We start from the raw sequence: 13,472 nt of genomic DNA on the forward strand, positions 1-13,472 counted from the left end.
CCCAAACTCTAGGACCAGAGGCTCTTAATTTTAAGGGGGAATTCCACATGTTACCAAGTCCTAAGATGAATGCCATTAAACCACGCACTTTGCTCATTAGAAGCCTTAAAGCTGAATTGGAGGCTGCCTAGATCTGAGACTAACCTATACACCTAGAGAAAATGGAACCTCCATCCCTCTCCTTCCTTATCTTGGGCCACATCTGCCTGAACAAATACCCAAGAGGCAAATGAAGGGACACAAGGAGTGATCTCAAGATTCACAAACTGAACCATATTGCCGAGATTCCCTTAGTCTCTAAGAGACCAAATGGCCACGGTATCCACTTATTATTATTTCTGTAGTCGTGGGGAGATTGAGGCACAGAGAAGGAAAGTCCTTTTCTATGGCAGTCTCGGGAACCAGCCTCACAGAAGTCATTTTTTTCTGTTTCCAGGTTCCATGAATTACTCAGTTCCCCTTACTCATCCCAAAACTAAGAATATGTTTTCATTAGCATAACAGGAAAGCTGATTTTTAAAAAAATCTACCTAATTACATTTAAGTAGATCTGAAATAACATCCATTCAGTCTTTCATACTTACAGATACCCTTCCCTGGCCCCCGTATATAAAGAAATGACTATGACATATACACAAATATTTGCAAAACAAGCAAACCTGACTGAGATGAGCCACCTCACCACGTGATTTCCCCAAGTGACTTTTAAAAACAAATAGCATGTAGAAGCTGTTCTAGAGTCCTTTAGAGTACTGGTCATCACTGCACCCCCACGCAGAACCTGACAAGAAACAGGGGTCGTCATGTTCTGTTGAGAAACACATACAGCACCTTCTGCCCCCATGTGAAACATCCAAAATATCTTTCTAAAGCTACTCCCTCTACTTAAGTACAAAATTCCAAAGGCTTTTTTCCCCCCTCTTAGCACAAAGAATGTCCTAATATTCTGAGGCAAGTCAAGATACCACAATTTCAAAGCTTTATTTTGAGCCGGTAACCACAGGCCAACAAATTAATGTAGAGTTTCATGGGCTGTCCTGGGTTCTTGCATTTTTTCACAAGCTATTTGTTTTCATTTACTCTCAGCTCCAGAACCGCCCCAAGTTCTGCAGGAGCTCCAGCCTATAACTGTGCAATCTGGCAAGCCTGCCCGCTTCTGTGCTGTGATATCTGGCCGACCACAGCCCAAAATTTCCTGGTACAAGGAAGAGCAGCTGCTTTCCACTGGCTTCAAGTGCAAATTTCTTCATGATGGCCAAGAGTATACGCTTCTGCTAATTGAAGCCTTCCCAGAGGATGCAGCTGTCTATACCTGTGAAGCCAAGAATGACTATGGCATTGCCACAACCTCAGCTTCACTCTCAGTGGAAGGTAGGAATATCTTGCTACTTCTCAGCTTCTAATAAAACCTAAGAAACCAGATTTTTGCATTCTCCCAGTGTGTTTAAAAATACAATTTGGAGATCATAAAAGTAGACTGCTATACAACTTGGAAATTAAGACAGCACTCCACTGTGAGATAAATTAAGATTAATTGGCATGCCCCATTCTGTGAGGGCTGGATGGTGACTCAGTCGCGATAAATCCTGTGGTCCCTTTCTTTAGTTCCAGAGGTTGTGTCTCCTGATCAGGAAATGCCAGTTTATCCTCCTGCCATCATCACCCCGCTTCAAGACACTGTCACTTCTGAGGGACGGCCAGCTCGTTTCCAGTGCAGAGTTTCTGGAACAGGTAGGTTCATAAGCAACAGTATCATTGCTAATATTTACAAAGAAAGATGTAGGGGACAGGCTTTTAAGCCTTTTCTGTCATCACAAACATCTCTCATGCATAATTTAAGGTTTAGTGAGACTCTTACAGAAGACTTACTTGAATTATTCAATTAAAAATTAGATCAGTGCTTTCCAATACTGGACTAGTTTCAATACTGTACACCTAAATATGATTAAGGTGGTAAATTTTGCATATGTGTTATATTCTTACCACAATAAAAAAAGAGAATTAGATATTGTTTTTCAATGTTTTAAATTTCAAAACAATTCTATGTTTTCTTTCTGATCATCATTGAACTTTTGTTATCTCTTAAAATATAATAGAAACTACAATTATTACTAGATTAATTATAATAACACTTAGGAAAGATTCAAAAGAAAGGCCTGTTTATTTGTAAGACATGATTAAGTCTCTGGACAATGTTTGTGTGAAAGGGTGTATTACCTTGTAGTGGTCAAAAGTAGAGGTTTTATGGTCAGAGAGGCTGGATTTGAATCTTGGTTCCCCTGTGTGACCTTAGGCAAATATATGATTTTTCTGGTTCTCTTTCCCTTCTGAATCAAATGAAAATAATATTGCATTCAATCATAGAATGAACAGTTCATGGGGACAGGGATTCTGTCTTAGTATCTAGAACCTGGTGGCTGAAAACAGTAGCTAATAAGGGAAACTCCATAAGAATAGGTGGATCTTTGTCCTACAATAGCTCCGTACATAATAGATACTCAATAAGTAATTATTGATTGGGCAAATGAGCAATTGTTGAATGAATAATACCAGTCACTGAAGACTGTTACCAAAATTACATTAGATAACCCAAGGCAGCACTTAGCACAGTATGCACCCCCCCTTAATCCCTCAGTCAGTTAGGCTCTTTCACTGGGGCATCTACCCAGATATTGCCAACAGCTCTCCCAACCCAGAAGTTTGACCTTCGTAGAATAAGACAAAATGGAGCCATTTCAAGACAATTATGATTGTAGGCTGACCTCAGAGAGGGGCAAAATAAATCAACTTCATCCAAAATGAAAATTACTCCCTTATTTACTTGGCTTTTGTATACCACCACAAGAGGAAAATTCTCTAAGCTTGGGCATCTCCTGGCACTCCTAATAAGTCACATGGTTTTATTTATTATGCTCCTCCCATTAGTTTATGACCCAGTATTACATTGCCGAAAGCTATTTTCCTAAGCAAGTTAACATTTCAGCTGGGCAGCTATGTCCTAATGACTTCCTTCTCTAGGGTGAAAATGCTAATCTAGAAACCAAATGGACTTGTTTGATTTTTATGAGCATAATTAAAGAATATAATGTATGCAAAGCACCTATAGGCATGGCTGGCAAGTGACTGGTGCCCACTACATTAATTTTATTATAGCCATAAACATGAATTATATAAACATAAAATTCTGGTATTGTGTGACCTATGTGGACAAATACCATAGCCCTTGTCACTTCAAAGCATAGTGTGAGGGAAATACTGCCAATCAGAAATGAGGACTAATTTGATAATATTCTGTTAACACAATAGAGAAGAATACATTTTAATATAAAATTTGCTAAAGCCACACTAAATAATTTATCCATTCATTGAATTTTTAGAAGAAAATTTTCAAATAAATATACTTATGTATGGGTTGTTCAAAGTAGTAAACCATCTTAACAATATTTGTATGGTGCTTTTTACTTTATAAATCATATTATAGTTTTGCCTTTAAGGTGTTGCAAAAATGTATTTGAAGTCCTCTATGAGACTCCAATTGGAATAGAAAAAGTAAGAGAAAAATATCTTTTCTGTATGATTGATATCTTTAAATGTTTGAATAGAGTTTATCAATTCATGAGATTGTTAACTCCCTACATGTGGTAATATTTACACACATATACAGGTTTTAGCACCTTCTTGAAAATACGTTTTCTTTTTTGATCAAAATTTGGATTTTATTTATTTATTTTTTGAAAACATTTTCTATATGAGAAAAATTTAATTCATTAAATAAAATGTCCTTTTAAAGATTTTATTTACTTATTTTTAGAGAGGGAAGGGAGAGAGAAAGAGAGAGAGAGAAACATCAGTGTGTGGTTGCTGGGGGCCTGAGGGCCATGGCCTGCAACCCAGGCATGTGCCCTGACTGGGAATCAAACCTGCGATGCTTTGGTTCACAGCCCACGCTCAATCCACTGAGCTACGCCAGCCAGGGCTAAAATGCCCTTTTAAAAGCTTACTATAGTGTCATGTCCCCAGGACTGAAAACATTTATGCAACTCTGACCAGGTATTGCCTTAAGATATTTAGTGAAGCCCTTCCTTCTATATATTAGAAAAAAAATATGGGGCTTCAGAAGCCTCAGTCCCATGTTTCTGGGAGCTCAAAACTTGCTGAAGCATGAAACACTGTCCCTAGCAATCTGGTGATGTTTTCATGAGTAAAAATGTTGTCTATCAAAGGTCTCTGGTGCCACCTCCTGGTGGAAGAGCAATTTGGAAAAGTAGAATTTTAAAATTTGTGTTTGCTAGTGCTTATTCTACAGATGAGTCAGAACCACTGGGAGGCTTACAGAGTGACAGCTAGCTAAGTGAAACAATCAATAATTTTTGTAGCAATGATGGATGCCCATTTTCATTTAAGCATCTATTCAGTTTTATTCTACCAACAGTTGTGTTCTTGCTTTTAAGACATTCCCCTAGGTGCTAGGGATGCTGAGACCTGGCTCTTGCCTTCACAGAGCTCAATGTGAAGGCTGTAAGTGCTGCATCATCCCATCTACTCAGTACTTTGTGTCTGGGAGACAGTGAAAAAAGATGCATGGACTGAGCATCGAAGAATCCATAGGGTCATTGAATACAATGGTGTTCCAGGCAGAGAACCACATTCACAAAGTCACTTCATGTGCTGAGAATGACACGTGGTTTCAGTATGGTGGGAAAGTGATGTAACGAGTGGGCAAGAACCCTAGGGCAAGATATGAAAGTGTTTGGTAGTCCCTGCTTAGGATTTTCGATTTTATCTTGTTTACATTGAGGAGTCACTGAAGGATTTCTAAGCCACGGGGCACTTGATCAGGTTTGCTTTTTAAAAACAATACTGGGATAGTTTGAGGAGGAATGGAGAGAGTGTGGGGAGAGACTGGAGGTGAGGGACTGGGGCAGAGGCTAGCACAGTAGGTTTGGAGAGTGTTGACAAGGCCCCACCAGAGGACTCAGGAGAAAAAGGGGGTAAAGTGTAGAATTCAGGAGGTAAAATGTACAAGATTAGGAACCAAATGCAACGGACTGGTGGGGGAGGAGCGGGGGCAGTGGGATGGCCTCCGAGGAGCCACAAGAGGCCAGGGACCAACACAGAGAGTGGCAGCCCAGCCAGAAGCACCTAGTCCATTGCCAAGGGAGGTCTCACCTTTTAACTCTTTTACTGTTGGCAATTCATGCCGGTTCTACTGCTTCATTCAGTTCACCAAAGTAAGGAGTTGGAAGAATAAGCAGAGAACCTCAAAAGGTGCAAGCCAGACTCTTCATCTTTCCATTTCCATTGACAACTGAATAGTTGTGTGATGATGTCACGGGGCCCTGTCTTTAGCATGTTATTTAAGGCCCTGCCGATCCCTTCCATGACATGATGTTAGACATCCTTGCTATGGTGACTGGCTTGTGCTGGTGGTTTGTAAAGCCCTTTCAGAGATGTATGCATTTAATCCATGCACCAATGTTGTGCAATGAATAGCCCATGAGCTATTATGCCTCTCATTTTACAAATGAGTGGCTGGTCCAGAGAGGTTAACTGATATGTCTAAGATCACACAGTCAGTAAATTGTAGTGTCAGGACTCCACTTCCTACCCTTTCTTGTTGTCTGAGGAAGTGAAAAGATGTGTTTCTTTAAAAGGAGAACTCATAGTTTATAAACAAGTCACTACCATCATGGGAAGGAGGGGAACCTTCATAAATCAGTATTTGCGCTCTATGCAAACAAATGTGAGATGACTGGACTATTCGAACACCCCAGATAGGTTGCTATTGAGATAAGGAAGTTATATAGTGATGGTCCTCCAGAAACAAAATGGCTTTGATTTTGGCTTCTAAAACAAGCTACTAAATTTAAATCTACTCTTGGCTTACAGAGTTATAGTTTTAATGGAAGTATAATATTTTTTAAAGTGCCCATTGCATTAGCAACATAATAGTGTTGTTTTGTCTCTGCTTTGGGGTTTTTATTTTTTATCATTTTAGGATGGTTTAATTCCTTGTGCAGACACAGCTAGTTTCAGTATTATTTATTACTGCTGCTACCTTGGCAAAAGCCAAATACATCTAAGATGCCCAAATTCCATGACCCTTTCTTTCCATTTAAAAATTGTTTTCAATTTGAAAAGTATTTCTCTGTGGTGCTGAGAGCTTTCAATCCTTGCTCATTGGAAATAAAAAACAGTGCAGTTGGGTTTGTTTTCTCCAGCCCATTTTAGACTTTGTGGGATATTAATCTTTTCAGCTCTCTCTTTGGTCGGTCATTCTGTGCACCAGAAGTGCAGCTTTTCTTCACTTCCGGTCTGGGGAGGCAGCCACAACCCCAGATCAAACTCTTCATGTTGACTGTTTCCCAGGACTGTCTCATTCTCTAGGGCACTGACTAGATCAGCGTCTTTCCCCTGCTTCTACAGCATGACATGCAAAGGTTATTACAAGAATATAACTGAAGCCCTGGCTGGTATGGTGACGTGGACTGAGTGCTGGCCTGAGAACCAAAGGGTTGCTAGTTAGATTCCCAGTCAGGGCACACACCTGGGTTGCAGGCCAGGTCCCCAGTTTGGGGGGCACCAGAAGCAACCACACATTGATGTTTTTCTCCCACTCTTTCTCCCTCACTTCCCCTCTCTCTAAAAGTAAATAAATAAATCTTTTTAAAAAAGAATATAAAATTGTAATTTTAAAAAAAATTACAACCAGTCTATAAGCTGATTTTTTCTAGAATTGTTTTTCCTTCTTAAAGATGAAAAGAAATCATTTAAGAGCACATGAGGCATGCCTAAAAGAAAAACATAATGTTATAAAGATAAATGTGAAATGTAGTCACCAGTATAATCAATACTATGCTTGTAGGTAAATTTAAAAGAGCCACCTGTTTCTGTGATTTAAATATCATTATTCTTTTGTGGTACAGATCTAAAAGTGTCTTGGTACAGCAAAGACAAGAAAATCAAGCCATCTCGGTTCTTTAGAATGACTCAATTTGAAGACACTTACCAACTGGAAATTGCTGAAGCTTATCCAGAAGATGAAGGAATTTACACTTTTGTTGCAAATAATGCTGTAGGTCAAGTATCAAGCACAGCCAACTTGAGACTGGAAGGTAGAGTAAAACAACTTTAAGAACCACATTTCAATTTAGATCTAATCTCACGTCAGTAACAATCACTAAAGATTTCACGTAAATCATTCTTGGTCTTATTGTCTTTTAATGCAACTAATTGTTTTCATGTTACATGTCATGTTCTCACTTTTCATTTACTCCTTCTCATCATGAATCATATGCCATCATTTTTTTTGTTTTGTTATTTTTTGGCCCGGCTTTGTTTCCATAACATTTTGTAATGCATTGCTATCATCACCAGCTTTCCTGCTTCCTGATTAGCATGTATCAGAATGGGGAGATATGTACTTAAATAAATAGGCATATTTGTTTTCTCATTCAGTTAGGATAAAAATTTAAATGTTTTTAAATCTGAGAGTGTTACTGTGCCCCCATTTTGTGGTCATAATTCTGACTCTGCAGCAGTGACAGTGGACGACTTCAGGTTTGTGCTCCAGCCAGCTGTGCTCCATCGTTCAAAGAATGCCTGCGGGTTGGGGGGCCCAGTCCTGAGATGGTTCGGCTTTTCTGTTGCTTGGGTCTCTTAAATTATGGTCAGACACTTCTTCAGTGATGCGGGGAGGGCACCTTGATTCAAAACCAGAGAACAATCTTTTTTTTTTACAGAGTATTTTTCCTGAGCTAATTTAATCTGTATTGTACAAAGTATATACAAATACATAAGGATTGGGGCAACTTTTGATTTTTTTTCCTTTAGTTGTAAACAAATTATAAAACCAGATGTTTTCTTAATAATTTAAGGTGGTTCTTTAAATAGAAAGCTGCTTTTATAACCAGAGGGGGAAAAATAGAAACAGAAAACGAGAATACCTATGCCAAACTGCATACTCCACTACTGTCTTCATGAACAATATAGTGAAGTTCTTTAGACTATTGATGTCTCAGTTTGTTTGTCTGGAAAATGGAAGTGAACCTGTATGACGTTGAATCAATAGTGGCATACATTGACAAGGCATTAGGGTTGGACTGGGTGCTAGTCCACTGCTGAAATGTGTGACAGATCTCGCCCCAGATGAATTCCAGTTTCAGTGCAGGGTACAACATTAAAGGTTGGCATGCTTCTTTTCAGGATGTAGCAAACTTGAAGAAGTTACATCAAACTCCCAATGGCATGTCTCTTCATCATTTTCATTTAAGAAGGAATCCCTTGGCCAAAAGCCCATCTTCATCCAGCCTCTATCAAGCCTCAGGGTGTACTGCGGGGAGACAGTCAGATTTCATGCAAGGGTTTCTGGCATTCCCAAGCCAGAAATCCAGTGGTTTCATAACCAGCAGCCAATTCTACCAACAAAAGATATAGTTTTCCATTTTGAGGAGTCCACAGGCATGGCTTTAATGCTTATAGTTGATGCTTACTCAGAGCATGCTGGGCAGTACTCTTGCAAAGCAGCCAATAGCGCTGGGGAAGCCACTTGTGCAGCTACACTCACAGTGACTCCAAAAGGTAAAGCCCATCTTGCTTCAAAGACTTTGATTTGCTGCTTACCTCCTACTCCCCATTACTAATGAGAGTCTTGGCTGCCTGTCTCATTGCGTATGTGGTCAGTCCATAATATACTAATAAAATAACTCCCAACAAGTGCCCCCCTCCAGGTCTCTGTTATGGGATAATCTATGCATATACTTTAAATCTCACTCTGTGTTCTGTGCATTACATTAGTAATTATTTTGTTAGGCATCGACTCTGATTAATATTTTTACTTTTCTAAACAACATCTCATGCATCATTAATGATCTATTTGCTGTATATTCTTTATAATGTATAATGTGGAGGGAGGATGAATGTTACAGAGAGAGAGGCTGGCTCTATGTAATTGCAATGACAGCAGAAGAAAGAAGCCAGGCACTCCATGGCATCTGCATGAGTCTCATCACACATTTATCACTGAGTTGCTGGGAATGAATTTTCTTTTGTGTGCTCCTGACATCTTAGGGCATACTGAGTCTGGCATGCTGTTCCCAAGTGACAATGATGTCTTTCATCTTCATCTTCCATGCCATTTTGTGTTACTAACCTAGCCAAGTGACAAAGCTTAGATCTTAATATTCTTTTTTTTCTTGTCACTTGATTATACAGTGCAAGCCCTAGCTAGGCAAAATTCTGGGAAAGATGTAAGAGAGTCCACCAAGCCCCAGGCAGTGGCAGATTCCTCTTTCACAAAGCAGGAGAGCAAAGTATCCCAAAAAGAAATTAAGTCGTTTCAAGGATCATCATATGAATGTGAAGTGCAGGTTTTTGAAAGTATATCTCAAAGTTCCACCCACACAGCTGCATTCGTTGGAGGTGTAGGGTCGCGCCATCCTGCATCCCTTTCACAGCTTGCAGAAACCACAGGATTATCTGAGAAATATGCTGAAGAGATGGCAGACAAGGTGCCAAAGATTCTTCTGCATCTGCGGGACCTCTCTGTCAAGTGTGGTGACACTGCTCAGTTCCTCTGTGTTTTAGAAGATGAGTCTTCTGTTGATGTAACCTGGACTCATGAAGGTGTAAAGATAGAGGACTCTGAGAGAGTGAAGCAGTCACAAAATGGAAATACCTGGTTTCTCATCATACATAATGTTCAGCTGGGAGACCAAGGATTGTACAGCTGTACTGTACACAATGAGTATGGAAAGAAGACAACATCAGCAGTACTAAGCATAGAAGGTGGTTATTTGATTTTTACCTATGACTTATACTCATTTCATCTTCATCGCTTTCTGCAGCTTTTCTGCCATGCAAATTGGATCAATGAATGAGTATTAATTGGAGTATTTCAAAATTAGTGATTTAATCTCAATGGCTTATGAAAGTTGGCCAAGTCATTGGCCAAACTTTTTAAGAACATTTAACTTTCCAGTTTAGACTTAGGAAGTATAACTTGCAAATCCAGGTTCAGGAAGTTAATGTTCATTTCACATGTACTGCCTTTCCTAATATTTATCAAATATGCCACCTAGGAAGGTTAAAGTGTTATAGCTTAAGTGTATATTGAGTATTTATCATTGTGCCTGATGCTGTGCTAAATTTAAATGTAATTGTTTTAGTCTTAGAAGTTCAAAAATTCTCATTTGCCCTTCATTTTTATCTGGAGGTTCTAGCTGTTTATAAGGAAGCCATGAAAATTAAAAATTGGGCACTTAAAGTAATAGGGCTCTGTCTGGACCAGATTAGTTGTCTATAGATATTCTCAGTAAGTCAGATGCTTTTATAGCTTCGGATCATTATTTTTGTTGTTATTGTACTCGATTCTCTCCTGTGTCTGGAAAGGCACGGAAAAATTTGTCTGGACAAAGGATAGTTTCCTCCTCTTATCCATGGATTTTCCTTTGGGATATTAATGAAACAAGAATATTATTCTCCATTTGCTGGAAGTCCATGCTGCACGTCTGCAGACAGAGCAGCTTCATTGGAAGGACGCCAATAGAAGAAGCTCGGACGTCCCCAGGGTCTATTGAGAGCTGTGGCCTCAGGTTCTCACCTGATCTTACCATACCATGTTTGAGTCATTATACAGGAGCCGGGGACAATAAATACAGTGACTGTGCACAGCCATCTCTACCCTACACTTGGAAACTGGCTCATTAATTCACTTAATATAACTACAATATTCACTCCCTAAAAGGAGGCTCTTTCTTAAACTGACATTTTGTACTATAGCTATTGCTAGTTATAGTCCCAAAGCCTACAAGGCCTCTCAAGAACTGAGATCTAGTTGTGCAAATAAGATGGAAAATTCCACCATCCAGAGAGTTGACCTCAGCTGCTGGCTAGCATAGTAATCACAGGGTTACTGCTTATCTGGAGTTGATATATACAAGCCATGTAGGTGACAACTGTGACAGTTTCTGTAGCAATGCAATTGGGACTTAGCTATGCTGTGGAGGTGGGAGAAATTTGGATCTTTTGACTTATTTCCTAAAGAACCCAGTGCTACAGCACAGTGCTTGGAAGTCAACTTCCCAGAGGGGATTTAATTGAACATTTTTTGCCCCCAGAATTCTAGTTCCAATGAAATATTATTAGAGTGCTCTTGGAGCATGAATAGTTTTTTCTTGGGAAGTCCAGACTGCCTTATTTGATCTTAAGAGAGTTAAAACATAAGCCACTTTTAAGTGAAGAGTGAGGGATCAGACTCAGTTATCCAGTTACCTAACAGAAGGCCAGTTTTTACATGTTCCTCTTTTATTTTGGCCTCATAACTTTACACAGGCCACAGAGTTATCCATGAAGATCCAATAAGAATGTAAAGCCCGTAAGTCAGTGTAAACTGAGCTCTTATATGCACAGCAAGCATAGACATTTCCTCTATTAGTTTCAGAACTAACGTGCTGCTTTTCTTCTCATCCTAATGATATTCCATCTTCTCTCAATTCAGCATGAGTTTTACTCTTACAGACACAGCTAATTTATTCCTTTCCCTGACTTTATTCTTACCTAGCAAAAGAATCGCAAACCAGAGCAGTTACAAAACTTACCCTGGGTTCAGACACTAAAAGTATTAAAACACTCAAAGAATCACAGATTAAAACAACCCGTGAAGTAAAGAGAGAATCATCCAAGAAAACGTCAAGTTTGTCATTAACTTCATGCCAGAGACCACAAGGAACTGAGAGGCCAGGGAGTCCGGCACACTGGCCCAAGTCCACATGGACCAGGGGATGAGAGCGGCACTGGGCACTCGCCGTTCCGAAGAAGCGGCCCCAGAGATGACTGTGTCTAAAGACTATACCTTTTCCTTGTGTAATAAAAGCAATTTTGAGTGGATGGCTCTTCGTTTTGCTTCTTAATATGTAATTGGACTTTGGGTAGTTTAATCTTTTAAAGATGGTTCCAATCAAAAGAGTATTACTAGCTGAAAATGCTTAATTCTGCAGGAGAAATTGAGAATAGCCATCAACTAAAGGTGGCATGTCAGAAAATGCATGTTCCTTCTAAATATGACTTCCTCTCTTAGAGAGTGTTCAGTCAATAAGACATTTAAAAAAAACAAATTTTCCTTTAACTTGTGAATTGCTTTTCTGAGTGCATGTAAAGGCATGGAGAATTATAGAACTAAATGTGGAAATTTCATAAAGAATAGAAAAATAAAAATGTTTTGAAATCTTTCTGTCAACACTGTCATCTACTTTATCAGCTCATTGATTTGTTTGGCATGAATTTTTTTGCTGCACTTGGGGGATGTAGTTTTCTATTATAATAAAGAGAAAATTGTAATGTATGAATTGTAAATTGAGGAAGAAAGTATACAGAATTAATCATTAAAACTTCTTTATATTTTTTTTCTATTTTAGCCCATGAATCCATTTTACATGAGAGGATTGAACAGCAGATTGAGGTGGAGATGAAAGGTATTGAATGTGAGATTTAAGTAGAAATTTTGAAGGATTAATGGAATCCTTGAGCTGCCTTCTTTCTTTTTTAGTATTATTGAGAAAAATGACATAGATGTACAAATATATCTCCTAGAGTATATATTATTACTATGTCGCATGCCTGGTTTAGTATGCTGATGGTTACATGCATTTCATAGTAATTTGTTTTATAGTAATTTAAAATCTTGAATTTAAAATTTATCAGCCATATTCAATTTCATGTTTGCAGCCATTTTCAAAAGTGTGTATCAGGAAAAGTTGGAATCTGAATGCATGAAATCATGAAATAGAAGTTTGTTTTCAAAATCACAGTGAATTAAATCAAACAGTAGACCATAACCTAGCTGCCATACTCAGAATGCAATGTCATGAATGAATTATGATTGAAATACTACTTTATTCGGGGTGTGTGAAAAATGTTACATTCCCATTCTGGTTTACACTTCATGCACATATATCATTTTAACATTGATATGTCTCTTACACTGGCTTGCAGACAGCTGCCGTCCGTGATCCTTATTGCCTGCTTTTCTTTGTATAACTTTGTGACTTTATGGCTGTATTAGTTCGAATAAACGCCTTCTCATTTTATTTAGCTATTTATGGTTATAGTTCTTGTATATATTTTGAAAATAGTTGATTCTCAAAAATAAAATAATTTCATCTACAATCAAAAGGATCAGAAAGGGCGTTTATTCCACTCTCTGCAAGTCAGGTAAGATTTCCCTCTTAGCCATCAAAGGAACAAAGTTTTCCTGCTCTCAAAACAAATATGCACAGGAACATGTTATTTTGAAATGCATTTTTGCTTGTTCAAGAAGAAATTTCAACAGTTTGAAGAAAAGACCAGACAACGAACGATTTTCGTGTCAGAATCTTTTAAACAGAGCATGGTGTTGCGTTTATTCGAACAAATATGGTGAGTGAATTTTTTTCTGGATTTGTGAGAATCTGTAGCATGCATTTCATTTCCTATTT

At 38.6% G+C, this 13,472-nt stretch overlaps 1 protein-coding gene across 2 annotated transcripts in view; it reads left to right on the forward strand.

Annotated features, from left to right (window-relative positions):
• Nucleotides 1–13,472, forward strand: part of TTN (titin) — a 269,907-nt gene that overhangs the window by 42,579 nt on the left and 213,856 nt on the right. For both annotated transcript variants that reach the window (XM_045842158.1, XM_045842067.1), the window contains exons 42-45: nt 1,087–1,371; nt 1,606–1,731; nt 6,927–7,115; nt 12,414–12,470. In XM_045842158.1, the coding sequence (XP_045698114.1) occupies nt 1,087–1,371; nt 1,606–1,731; nt 6,927–7,115; nt 12,414–12,470 (657 nt within the window). The remainder of the gene's footprint in view (nt 1–1,086; nt 1,372–1,605; nt 1,732–6,926; nt 7,116–12,413; nt 12,471–13,472) is intronic.

Source organism: Phyllostomus hastatus, unplaced genomic scaffold, assembly GCF_019186645.2.
Source record: "Phyllostomus hastatus isolate PE091 unplaced genomic scaffold, TTU_PhHast_1.1 phas_contig_1, whole genome shotgun sequence".
Taxonomy (NCBI): domain Eukaryota; kingdom Metazoa; phylum Chordata; class Mammalia; order Chiroptera; family Phyllostomidae; genus Phyllostomus; species Phyllostomus hastatus.